The 14178-nt window shown below is 44.5% G+C and overlaps 1 protein-coding gene across 1 annotated transcript in view; it reads right to left on the reverse strand.

Annotated features, from left to right (window-relative positions):
• PCM1 (pericentriolar material 1) overlaps window positions 1-14178 on the reverse strand; it is a 1063655-nt gene that overhangs the window by 341387 nt on the left and 708090 nt on the right. Inside the window, exon 14 of the mRNA XM_053700258.1 lies at window positions 9051-9208. Within this exon, the coding sequence (XP_053556233.1) occupies window positions 9051-9208 (158 nt within the window). The remainder of the gene's footprint in view (window positions 1-9050; window positions 9209-14178) is intronic.

Consider the following 14178-nt stretch of genomic DNA (forward strand, 5'->3'; position numbering starts at 1 on the left):
CGCCTGTATCAGGATGTCGTCTAGATACGGAGCCACCGCTATGCCTCGAGGTCTTAGAACCGCCAGAAGTGAGCCCAGAACCTTTGTAAAAATTCTCGGGGCAGTGGCCAACCCGAAGGGAAGAGCTACAAATTGCTAATGCCTGTCTAGAAAGGCAAACCTTAGGAACCGATGATGATCTTTGTGAATCGGTATGTGAAGGTAGGCATCCTTTAAGTCCACTGTGGTCATGTACTGACCCTCTTGGATCATGGGTAGGATGGTCCGAATAGTTTCCATTTTGAATGATGGATGAGAAATTTGTTTAAGATCTTTAGATCCAAGATTGGTCTGAAGGTTCCCTCTTTCTTGGGAACCACAAACAGATTTCAATAAAATCCCTGTCCTTGTTCCGTCCGCGGAACTGGATGGATCACTCCCATTACTAGGAGGTCTTGCACACAGCTTAGGAATGCGTCTTTCTTTATCTGATTTGCAGATAGCCTTGAAAGATGAAATCTCCCTTGTGGAGGGGAAGCTTTGAAGTCCAGAAGATATCCCTGAGATATGATCTCCAACGCCCAGGGATCCTGAACATCTCTTGCCCACGCCTGGGCGAAGAGAGTAAGTCTGCCCCCCACTAGATCCGTTTCCGGATAGGGGGCCGTTCCTTCATGCTGTCTTGGGGGCAGCAGCAGGATTCCTGGCCTGCTTGCCCTTGTTCCAGGACTGGTTAGGTTTCCAGGCCTGTCTGGAATGAGCAACAGTTCCTTCCTGTTTTGGAGCGGAGGAAGTTGATGCTGCTCCTGCCTTGAAATTTCGAAAGGCACGAAAATTAGACTGTTTGGCCTTTGATTTGGCCCTGTCCTGAGGAAGGGTATGACCCTTGCCTCCAGTAATGTCAGCAATAATTTCCTTCAAGCCAGGCCTGAATAAGGTCTGCCCCTTGAAAGGAATGTTGAGTAATTTAGACTTTGAAGTCACGTCAGCTGACCAGGATTTAAGCCATAGCGCCCTACGCGCCTGGATGGCGAATCCGGAATTCTTAGCCGTTGGCTGGCATCTGTTGTTACAATCGTCCAATCTGGCCTGCGAAAGGTCATACCCTTGGACTGATGGACCCGAGAAAGCCACCAGAGAAGAGAATCTCTGGTCTCTTGATCCAGATTTAGTAGAGGGGACAAATCTGAGTAATCCCCATTCCACTGATTTAGAAAGCATAATTGCAGCGGTCTGAGATGCAGGCACTATGTCCATTGCCGCTACCATTAAGCCGATTACTTCCATGCACTGAGCCACTGACGGGCGTGGAATGGAATGAAGGACACGGCAAGCATTTAAAAGTTTTGATAACCTGGACTCCGTCAGGTAAATTTTCATCTCTACAGAATCTATAAGAGTCCCTAGGAAGGAGACTCTTGTGAGTGGTGATAGAGAACTCTTTTCCACGTTCACTTTCCACCCATGCGACCTCAGAAATGCCAGAAATTTGGCCCTGTCCTGAGGAAGGGTATGACCCTTGCCTCCAGTAATGTCAGCAATAATTTCCTTCAAGCCAGGCCTGAATAAGGTCTGCCCCTTGAAAGGAATGTTGAGTAATTTAGACTTTGAAGTCACGTCAGCTGACCAGGATTTAAGCCATAGCGCCCTACGCGCCTGGATGGCGAATCCGGAATTCTTAGCCGTTTAGTCAAATGAACAATGGCAACAAATGAGTTAGCTAGCTTAAGCGTTCTAAGCTTGTCAATAATTTCATTCAATGGAGCTGTCTGGATGGCCTCTTCCAGGGCCTCAAACCAGAATGCCGCCGCAGCAGTGACAGGCGCAATGCATGCAAGGGGCTGTAAAATAAAACCTTGTTGAATAAACATTTTCTTAAGGTAACCCTCCAATTTTTTATCCATTGGATCTGAAAAAGCACAACTGTCCTCAACCGGGATAGTGGTACGCTTTGCTAAAGTAGAAACTGCTCCCTCCACCTTAGGGAACGTCTGCCATAAGTCCCGTGTAGTGGCGTCTATTGGAAACATTTTTCTAAATATAGGTGGTGGGGAAAAGGGCACACCGGGTCTATCCCACTCCTTGCTAATAATTTCTGTAAGCCTTTTAGGTATAGGAAAAACGTCAGTACACACAGGCACCGCATAGTATCTATCCAGCCTACACAATTTCTCTGGAATTGCAACTGTGTTACAGTCATTCAGAGCAGCTAATACCTCCCCAAGCAATACACGGAGGTTCTCAAGCTTAAATTTAAAATTAGAAATCTCTGAATCAGGTTTCCCCGAGTCAGAGATGTCACCCACAGACTGAAGCTCTCCGTCCTCATGTTCTGCATACTGTGACGCAGTATCAGACATGGCTCTAACAGCATTTGCACGCTCTGTATCTCTCCTAACCCCAGAGCTATCGCGCTTGCCTCTTAATTCAGGCAGGCAATCTAGATAATACCTCTGACAGGGTATTATTCATGATTGCAGCCATGTCCTGCAAGGTAATCGCTATGGGCGTCCCTGATGTATTAGCGTGCGTCCCCTGAGCGGGAGGCGAAGGGTCTGACACGTGGGGAGAGTTAGTCGGCATAACTTCCCCCTCGACAGAACCCTCTGGTGATAATTCTTTTATAGATAAAGACTGATCTTTACTGTTTAAGGTGAAATCAATACAGGTAGCCCTCAGTTTATGCCGGGGTTAGGTTCCAGAAGGAATGGTTGTAAATCGAAACCGTTGTAAATTGAAACCCAGTTTATAATGTAAGTCAATGGGAAGTGAGGGAGATAGGTTCCAGGCCCCTCTCAAAATTGTCATAAGTAGCACCTATTACATTATTTTTAAAGCTTTGAAATGAAGACTTTAAATGCTAGACAGCATTATAAACCTAATAAAATAATCACACAACACAAAATATATAATTAAACTAAGTTAAATTAACAAAAACATTTGCAAAAACAGCATTATAAACCTAATAAAATAATCACACAACACAGACTTCACTTGCATTTTTCTGCAAACAGTTATTTCTATGCATTCCAATCTGGACTGAGTTATAGACAGGAATATCTTGTTCCTTTGAAATCTGCTCGATAGCTAAGGTCTGGTTAAACTGATTAATTTTAGCTTGCTTGGCTTTGCTGCAACACAAGGGGACAGCTCTACCTACTGGCTATTTTAATAAATGCACTGCTTCTCAATGCTTTTCAATAGAAGTCACATGACTGGAAAAAAAGGTTGTTATTCTGAAACGGTGTAAATTGAACCGTTGTAAAACGAGGGCCACCTGTACATTTAGTACACAATCTCCTATGGGGCTCCACCATGGCTTTCAAACATAATGAACAAGTAGGTTCCTCTGTGTCAGACGTGTTTAAACAGACTAGCAATGAGACTAGCAAGCTTGGAAAACACTTTAAAACAAGTTTACAAGCAATATAAAAAAACGTTACTGCGCCTTTAAGAAACACAAATTTTCCCAAAATTTTTTCCCCATAACAGTGAAAAAATGCAGTTAAACTAACAACATTTTTAAAGTGTATGTAATAAGTTAGCAGAGCATTGCACCAACTTGCAAATGGATGATTAACCCCTTAATACCAAAAACGGAATAACAAATGACAAAAACGTTTTTAAACAGTCACAACAACTGCCACAGCTCTACTGTGGCTTTATACCTCCCTCAATACGACTTTTGAAGCCTTTTGAGCCCTTCAGAGAAGTCCTGCATCATGCAGGAAGAAGCTGGATGTCTGTGTCTGTAATTTTTGCTGTGCAAAAAACGCCAAAATAGGCCCCTCCCACTCATATTACAACAGTGGGAAGCCTCAGGGAACTGTTTCTAGGCAAAATTCAAGCCAGCCATGTGGAAAAAACTAGGCCCCAATAAGTTTTATCACCAAACATATGTAAAAAACGATTAAACATGCCAGCAAACGTTTTAAAAACATAATTTATGCTTACCTGATAAATTTATTTCTCTTGTAGTGTATCCAGTCCACGGATCATCCATTACTTATGGGATATTCTCCTTCCCAACAGGAAGTTGCAAGAGGATCACCCACAGCAGAGCTGCTATATAGCTCCTCCCCTAACTGCCATATCCAGTCATTCGACCGAAACAAACAGAGAAAGGAGAAACCATAGGGTGCAGTGGTGACTGTAGTTTAATTAAATTTTAGACCTGCCTTAAAATGACAGGGCGGGCCGTGGACTGGATACACTACAAGAGAAATAAATTTATCAGGTAAGCATAAATTATGTTTTCTCTTGTTAAGTGTATCCAGTCCACCTATCATCCATTACTTATGGGATACCAATACCAAAGCTAAAGTACACGGATGATGGGAGGGACAAGGCAGGTATTAAGCGGAAGGAACCACTGCCTGAAGAACCTTTCTCCCAAAAACAGCCTCCGAAGAAGCAAAAGTATCAAATTTGTAAAATTTTGAAAAAGTGTGAAGCGAGGACCAAGTCGCGGCCTTGCAAATCTGTTCAACAGAGGCCGCATTTTTAAAGGCCCAGGTGGAAGCCACAGCTCTAGTAGAATGAGCTGTAATTCTTTCAGGGGGCTGCTGTCCAGCAGTCTCATAGGCTAGGCGTATAATACTCCAAAGCCAAAAGGAAAGAGAGGTTGCCGAAGCTTTTTGACCTCTCCTCTGTCCAGAATAAACGACAAACAGGGAAGATGTTTGACGAAAATCTTTAGTAGCTTGTAAGTAAAACTTCAAGGCACGGACTACGTCCAGATTATGTAAAAGACGTTCCTTCTTTGAAGAAGGATTAGGACACAATGATGGAACAACAATCTCTTGATTGAAATTCTTGTTAGAAACCACCTTAGGTAAAAACCCAGGTTTGGTACGCAGAACTACCTTATCTGCATGAAAAATCAGATAAGGAGAATCACATTGTAAGGCAGAACTTTCCAAGATAAAAGCTTAATATCAATGGAATGAAGGGGTTCAAACGGAACTCCTTGAAGAACTTTAAGAACCAAGTTTAAGCTCCATGGGGGAGCAACAGGTTTAAACACAGGCTTAATTCTAACCAAAGCCTGACAAAATGCCTGGACGTCTGGAACTTCTGCCAGACGCTTGTGCAAAAGAATAGACAGAGCAGAAATCTGTCCCTTTAAGGAACTAGCTGATAATCCTTTGTCCAAACCCTCTTGGAGAAAGGACAATATCCTAGGAATCCTAACCTTACTCCATGAATAATTCTTGGATTCACACCAGTAAACATATGTACGCCATATCTTGTGATAGATTTTCCTGGTAACAGGCTTTCGTGCCTGTATTAAGGTATCAATGACTGACTCGGAGAAGCCACGCTTTGATAGAATCAAGCGTTCAATCTCCACGCAGTCAGTCTCAGAGAAATTAGATTTGGATGATTGAAAGGACCATGTATTAGAAGGTCCTGTCTTAGAGGCAGAGTCCACGGTGGAAAGGATGACATGTCCACTAGGTCTGCATACCAGGTCCTGCGTGGCCACGCAGGCGCTATTAGAATCACCAATGCTCTCTCCTGTTTGATTTTGGCAGTCGAGGGAGCAGAGGAAACGGTGGAAACACATAAGCCAGGTTGAAGAACCAAGGCGCTGCTAGAGCATCTATCAGCGTCGCTTCTGGGTCCCTGGACCTGGATCCGTAACAAGGAAGCTTGGCGTTCTGGCGAGACGCCATGAGATCCAACTCTGGTTTGCCCCAACGATGAATCAATTGAGCAAACACCTCCGGATGGAGATCCCACTCCCCCGGGTGAAAAGTCTGACGACTTAGAAAATCTGCCTCCCAGTTCTCCACGCCTGGGATATGGATTGCTGACAAGTGGCAAGAGTGAGTCTCTGCCCAGCGAATTATTTTTGAGACTTCTAACATCACTAGGGAACTCCTGGTTCCCCCTTGATGGTTGATGTAAGCCACAGTCGTGATATTGTCCGACTGAAATCTGATGAACCTCAGTGTTGCTAACTGAGGCCAAGCCAGAAGAGCATTGAATATTGCTCTTAACTCCAGAATATTTATCTGAAGGAGTTTCTCCTCCTGAGTCCACGATCCCTGTGCCTTCAGGGAGTTCCAGACTGCACCCCAACCTAGAAGGCTGGCATCTGTTGTTACAATTGTCCAATTTGGCCTGCGAAAGGTCATACCCTCGGACAGGTGGACCCGAGACTACCACCAGAGAAGAGAATCTCTGGTCTCTTGATCCAGATTTAGCAGAGGGGACAAATCTGTGTAATCCCCATTCCACTGACTTAGCATGCATAATTGCAGCGGTCTGAGATGTAGGCGCGCAAATGGCACTATGTCCATTGCCGCTACCATTAAGCCGATCACCTCCATACACTGAGCCACTGAAGGGCGCGGAATGGAATGAAGAATACGGCAAGTATTTAGAAGCTATGATAACCTGGACTCTGTCAGGTAAATTTTCATCTCTACAGAATCTATAAGAGTCCCTAAGAAGGAGACTCTTGTGAGTGGGGATAGAGAACTCTTTTCCTCGTTCACTTTCCACCCGTGCGATCTCAGAAATGCCAGAACTATCTCTGTATGAGACTTGGCAATTTGAAAGCTTGACGCCTGAATCAGGATGTCGTCTAGATACGGAGCCACCGCTATGCCTCGCGGTCTTAGAACCGCCAGAAGTGAGCGCAGAACCTTCGTAAAGATTCTCAGGGCTGTAGCCAACCCGAAGGGAAGAGCTACAAATTGGTAATGCCTGTCTAGAAAGGCAAACCTTAGGAACCGATGACGATCTTTGTGAATCGGTATGTGAAGATAGGCATCCTTTAAGTCCACAGTGGTCATGTACTGACCCTCTTGGATCATGGGTAGGATGGTCCGAATAGTTTCCATTTTGAAAGATGGAACTCTGAGGAATTTGTTTAAGATCTTTAGATCCAAAATTGGTCTGAAGGTTCCCTCTTTTTTTGGGAACCACAAACAGATTTGAATAAAAACATAATTTATGTAAGAACTTACCTGATAAATTCATTTCTTTCATATTGGCAAGAGTCCATGAGCTAGTGACGTATGGGATATACATTCCTACCAGGAGGGGCAAAGTTTCCCAAACCTCAAAATGCCTACAAATACACCCCTCACCACACCCACAAATCAGTTTAACGAATAGCCAAGAAGTGGGGTGATAAGAAAAAAGTGCGAAAGCATATAAAATAAGGAATTGGAATAATTGTGCTTTATACAAAAAAATCATAACCACCACAAAAAAGGGCGGGCCTCATGGACTCTTGCTAATATGAAAGAAATGAATTTATCAGGTAAGTTCTTACATAAATTATGTTTTCTTTCATGTAATTAGCAAGAGTCCATGAGCTAGTGACGTATGGGATAATGACTACCCAAGATGTGGATCTTTCCACGCATGAGTCACTAGAGAGGGAGGGATAAAATAAAGACAGCCAATTCCTGCTGAAAATAATCCACACCCAAAATAAAGTTTAATGAAAAACATAAACAGAAGATTCAAACTGAAACCGCTGCCTGAAGTACTTTTCTACCAAAAACTGCTTCAGAAGAAGAAAATACATCAAAATGGTAGAATTTAGTAAAAGTATGCAAAGAGGACCAAGTTGCTGCTTTGCAAATCTGATCAACCGAAGCTTCATTCCTAAACGCCCAGGAAGTAGAAACTGACCTAGTAGAATGAGCTGTAATCCTTTGAGGCGGAGTTTTACCCGACTCGATATAGGCATGATGAATTAAAGATTTCAACCAAGATGCCAAAGAAACGGCAGAAGCTTTCTGGCCTTTTCTAGAACCGGAAAAGATAACAAATAGACTAGAAGTCTTTCGGAAAGACTTAGTAGCTTCAACATAATATTTCAAAGCTCTAACAACATCCAAAGAATGCAACGATTTCTCCTTAGAATTCTTAGGATTAGGACATAATGAGGGAACCACAATTTCTCTACTAATGTTGTTGGAATTCACAACCTTAGGTAAAAATTCAAAAGAAGTGGGGGCGGAGCCAAGCCACGAATGGAAATGGCTGCTTGCTGAGAAAGCTCCGTAGTCCCTGTTATGCTCACACCGCAACAAATACATTAATTATCGCTCTATACCCTATAACTTATAAGGGTTGATGCACTGAACGGATTCCCCTATTAAAGAGACCAACTTTCTGCAGCAGATTAGGAGAACCGGAAACTGTGAAGCTGCGTGTCCGGCTGCGGCCTATGAAAATACTCAGAGACCTGAAAAAGCAACGGCTGAGGGCCTGACTGGTTGCGAGCTGCTGTTCCCCGCTGTCCCCCCTTACCGCTCTGCTGCCGCTCCTGATCTGCGCTGGGACAATTTAGCAGCTTACCGATCCGGTTGAGGTCCCGCGGCTGAAAGTATTGTGACGAATGCCGCTACGGAAGCCTAGAGAGAGGTAGCGTCACTGAAGTGAAGTGTAGAGGCCTTTCTCAGAATAGCCCCGGACTTTGTGAGTACCTGATGCGGGAGGGGCTGGAGGGAATAGCCCCACAACATTGACTGTAGAGGCCGATTCTGGCTCAGATAGCAAAGTCAGGGGAACTACACTGCACCCACGCGCAGATGGGATTTGGGCCTATAAGTTTCTGAACAGAACTGAGGGGAAGTGCCGAGCTGTGTCTGTGCCCTTTAATCATCGATCGGGCAAGGAGATTAAGAACCAAAGTGCAGTAGAGAGGGTCATCACTGATAGTGCAGCTGGGTCTGGAGCCTGAATTTCCCCCTGTAGAGACTTTTTGAATCTCCTTACAAATAGGCTGCCTTATTCATAGGAGAGTGGCCGAATGAGAATATAAGCTTTTCCCTGAGGAGTAATTCAGTACACTTGAAACTTTTATTATAAACTCAAAGCGGCTGACTGGAACTACCTATCTCTCCATTAAAGTGTTGCAGTCACTAACTTAGTATACTGAAATTGACTCTTGCTGGTGGTGGCGGGGGCTGCAGCTTGTCTGCAGCAATGACCAGTAAAAGAAACCCTAAACCTGCAAAAAGCACCCAGTCCTCCATGATGGAGAACTACCTGATTGCAGCGGACGCGGTGGCTCCGCCTGCCAGACCTGAGACACATACTGTAGCGGCCACAGCACAAGTCCATTGCTCTGAGCCTGTGGGAAGGCATCAAGGCTTCGTTACAAAGGAAGATATCAGTCATCTCTCCTCTAAAGATGACATAAAGGAGGCTATGAAGGACTTCAAGTCCATGTTTGGTGAGCTGAAGAAAGAGATAGCTGCAGTTGACCATAGAGTTATTCAAATCGAAGAGAAACATGAGGCACTCAACTCAGATCTACAGCTTCAGGCTAGCTTTATACAGGCTCAGGAAAGCACAGTACACACGTTAATGGACCGTATAGAGGACCTGGAAAACAGGAGCCGCAGAAACAATCTGAGATTGAGGGGCGTTCCGGAAACGGTTGAACCTCCGGCGATCCAGGCCTATATACAAGACTTTGTTAAATACCTTAAGAACACAGAAGCAGGCCCTGAAATTATGATAGAAAGGGCACACAGGGCCTTGCGCCCTAAACCGCCAAACAGGGCCCCTCCCAGAGACATAATCTTAAAACTGTTGTCTTGTAAGGATAAAGGACATTCTACGGATGGCCAGGTCTAAACAGCTTATAGAATTTAGAGGATCTGAAATACAGGTATATTCCGATCTCTGTCCAGCCACCCTACAGAAAAGACGGGACCTCCGATTCATCACCACCACGCTGAAGGACAAAAAGATCCCCTATAGATGGGGTTTCCCCACTTGTTTAATCGTAACAAGGAATAACGCAACACATGTTTTCAGAAACATTGAGGACTTGCCTTCTTTTAATCAAGCATTGGGTCTCCGCATAAGACCACCACCAAGGAGGCCGGGGGCCTCAGCAGACCGGGCTGATGAGGAGCAGGGCGAAATCCAACAAATCCCTGGGTGACCCGGGGTCTCTTAGGGAGAAAAACCTTATCTGCACTCAAAATCAGGTTTGACATTCCTATCCTGTAGTTGTGCCCCATTGGGGACATATTAAGACACTGACAAGAGCCTGTTTCTTAAAGACTTGGACATCTGTTATGCCTAAGCACATTTGTTTCACATATTTAAGTTGCAAGTTCTCATATAGTTGAAGGTTTGTCTTTGTGGGATTGGGGCTCAGGTCAATTAAGAGACGTTACTTAGACATGAAGTGAGGGGTTGCCATAGACATAATTCAGATTAGGATATACTCTGCAGTTATATCACAATTGTATAATGCTTGACCCGTTAGGGAGGACTGTGGAGTGCACGGGCCCATACGTTGCCCGAGACCACAGCTCTCCAAGCATAGATGTACTAAATCACACAATTTGGTTAAAACATTGTAGAGAGAAAATAAAGCTTAGTAAAAGCCTAGGTACCCTCCCCATATCAAGTGCTAGTTCATTTCTATAATTTAGCTAGGAACTATGGGTATAGAAAAATTGAATAGGATTTAACCTGAAGAATGTATTTGTTTAATGTATAATGTTTAAAAGTTCATATGTTCTGTGAGTTTACAGGGAACACTTTCCCTAGTTGGTAAGTTTATTTCTTTTGATTGTATTTGACTATTTGATCATATCAGATTAGTGCCTTATAGGTACAAAGACTCCATATTGCTGTTTATATTGCTGTATTAGTCTTGTACTTTTTGTCTCTATTGTTTTGTGCTTTCAGGGATTCTCTTCCCTGACCTTACTCCTTCTCTCATCTTCCCCTTCTAAGCCCTTCCTTCCTATACTTTTACCCCTCCCCCCCCCCTTTTTTTTTTTTTTTTTCTTCTCTCTCTCCCCCCCCTCTCTTCCCTCCCCCCCTCTCCTCCAGGTGACATGGCAAATGTACGGCCCACGGGTAGGCTTCAGTCCACTGATTTGATTTCGGTCAACGTGAAGGGTCTCAATAGCCCAGGTAAGCGCTCCATAGTGTTAAGAGATTTACATAGACGAGGGGGGGATGTCATCTTTTTACAGGAGACTCATTTTTCTGCTGCGCACGAACCTAAATGGTATAGCCATCATTACCCCAAAGCTTACTTTGCGTCAGGTCCCAAGAAACAAAATGGGGTGGGTATCCTTATCAGTTCGAAAACCCCTTTTCAGCTCCATCAAGTATGTCGTGACCCTGAGGGTAGGTACATTATCCTTACAGGTACCCTGTGTGTGGCACACTTGTTAATATATATTGTCCCAATACAGCTCAACACCTTTTCCTCCAGAAAATATCACAAAGTAATGGAGGTACAGTGTGGTATTTTGTTCCTGGGAGGTGATCTAAACGCATCACTAAACCCAGCCCTAGATACCTCGAACGGACTCTCCAGTGTCCCCCATAGGAACCTTAAGCGTATGACCTCTTCACTGAGGGAGTTAGCATTACACGATATTTGGCGTGTACACCACCCTACCACGAAAAAAAATTTCACGTTCTACTCTCACCCACACAGGAAGTATTCTAGAATAGATTACTTACTCACAGACCCAGTAGGCCTTTCCATAACAACAAGTAGTAACATACATAAAATCACATGGTCCGACCATGCACCAGTCAGTTGTACCATCCTGTGGCCTAATGTGCCGGTAACTCCTTATATTTGGAAATTGGATGACACATTACTTGAAGATAAGATCTTTAGGTTAGAGGTCGAGAGGGCTTTAGTGGAATACTTTCGTATACATGCAGACACTGAATCCCATGACACAGTTATTTGGGAGGCCCACAAATGTACTATTAGAGGTCTTCTAATAAAGCAAAAAGCTAAGCTGACGAAACAAAGAAATAATCAGTATAAAGCTCTGTTGTCTAGGGTAGAAATCAATGAACGGGAGCACAAGTTGCACCCTACAAACACAAAACTCCAAGAGGATTTGGCTCGAGCAAGAGCAGCCCTGCTTGAGTTCCTTCAGGTAGACTACCAAAAAAAGGCGCTTTACCTGAAACAGCGCTTCTTTGAACAAGGGGACAAGGCGGGAAGGTTGTTGGCCAGGGCAATTGCGCGTAAACGGACAAAACATTATGTCCACCAAATGGTGAATCGGGAGGGTGTTCTCAGAGAGGACGGGAAGTCAATTGCAGAGATCTTTGGTGCATATTATAGGTCCCTATATAATATTCAACCACGGGTGGAGGGGGATGAGATGATTCCCCCCCCCCACCCGACAGATTGCAGAGAATGAAGCAATATCTTCTGGATGCAGACTTGCCCAAACTAACGGAGCAAGATTCTGAGGCTCTTGAGTCCCCTATCACTCTAATAGAAATTAAGCAGGCTATAAAGGACCTTACCGCGGGTAAAAGTCCAGGGCCGGATGGTTACGGTGCTAAGTATTATAAACTCTATGTTGATATTCTAGCCCCAGAAATGCTGAAATTATTCAATGCGCTGGCGGAGACCCCCCTTTTGCCCCACACCATGTTGGAGGCGCACATAGCCGTAATCCCAAAACCTGGGAAAGCAGAGGACAGACCGGAGAATTACCGTCCCATATCTCTACTAAATTCGGACGTTAAGATCCAGGGTCATCGCCAACCGACTTAACAAATTTCTCCCACAGCTGGTCTCAACAGATCAGGTGGGATTTATTCCCGGACGAGAGGCGAGGGATAATACCCTAAGAGTCATACAGTTAATCTCATATGCTCATAATAATCAGATCCCAATGGCGTTGGTATCAACTGACGCCGAAAAAGCGTTCGACCGGATCGACTGGTCATTTATGCAACAAACATTGGGAAAATTCGGTTTTGGGCCCAAATTTATTAACAGAACTATGTCACTGTACTCTGCGCCAAACGCGAAAGTTCGGGTGAATGGAACCCTGTCTGATACATTCCTGATTAACAACGGGACGCGACAGGGCTGTCCCCTGTCCCCCCTCCTGTTTGCGCTTACGATAGAGGTTCTGGCCAGCAAAATCAGGGCTCATCCACAGATAAAGGGAGTTACAGTCGGAGGTTCAGAACACAAACTCGCAATGTATGCGGATGATATACTTTTGACGATCACTGACCCCGACCGGTCTTTAAAGGCCGCCTTAGATGAGTTCTCAAGATTCGGTGATGTGTCGAATTTCCTACTTAACCCTTCCAAATCTGAGATCTTGAACATCTCGGTCCCACAGGAGAGGTTTGAGGCTCTTAGTCAGGATTGCCCGGTAAAAGTAGCACACCATACCTTGAAATATCTAGGTATCTCAATCACATCGAAGATAAAAGATATAGCAGAGATTAATTATAAACGTATTAGAGACTAGGTGCTACGGGATCTAGCAAACTGGAAGAACAAAACCATCTCCTGGCTGGGCCGGGTGGGGGTTGTTAAAATGAATGTGTTGCCCAGGGTCCTCTACATCCTCCAAACCATTCCTTTAGCGTCGGCCTCACACTATTTGCATCAGATCCAGTCAGCCATGGAGTCCTATATATGGAACGGCTGCAGGCCTAGGATAAGGAAAAAAACCATTTACATGACTAGGGAGGAGGGTGGAATAGGAGTCCCTGATATGCGGATCTACCAAAGGGCTATATTACTCCAACGAGTGGTGGAGTGGTGCCACAACTCCCCGCATAAGGCATGGATCCAATTAGATAATGCAATCTTGCAAAGGGGTAACACGGGGACGCTGTCGTGGATATCCCCTAATAATAGACCAATTATAATTCGAAAATACCCACTACTGAACGAAGTGTTCTCAGGGTGGGATAGACTAATCAACAAAGACACCGGCTTGTCCTCCTTTGACTCTCCGGTCACCCCGATAAGGGAGAATCCCGATACGGGAGTTGAAACAGGGCCATATTTCCCAAATAAAGTCTACAACCTGGGGGACACAGCAGTGCTCAACATCCTTCACCAAGACAAGTTAAAAACTAGACCAGAGCTGATTGAATGGGATGATGATATCTTCTCATCATGGTTCAGAGAGGCACAGGTTAGACATTACTATAGCACACATAAGAACAGGGCAGCCCTGACCAGGAGAAGGACGCCTTTTGAGATGCTTTGTACCATGTCACATACACCAAAACATTTGATATCCCTAATTTACAAACTCTTGATCACGGGTAGCAGGGCTTCCCTTCCAACATACACACAGGCTTGGCAGGAAGACCTGAGACAAGAAATTTCTGACAAAGAATGGTTAAAAATATTTGAGAGGGCGAGGAGGGCATCCGTCTCGGCTAAAATACAGG

The sequence above is a fragment of the Bombina bombina genome, chromosome 2, assembly GCF_027579735.1.
Source record: "Bombina bombina isolate aBomBom1 chromosome 2, aBomBom1.pri, whole genome shotgun sequence".
NCBI lineage: Eukaryota > Metazoa > Chordata > Amphibia > Anura > Bombinatoridae > Bombina > Bombina bombina.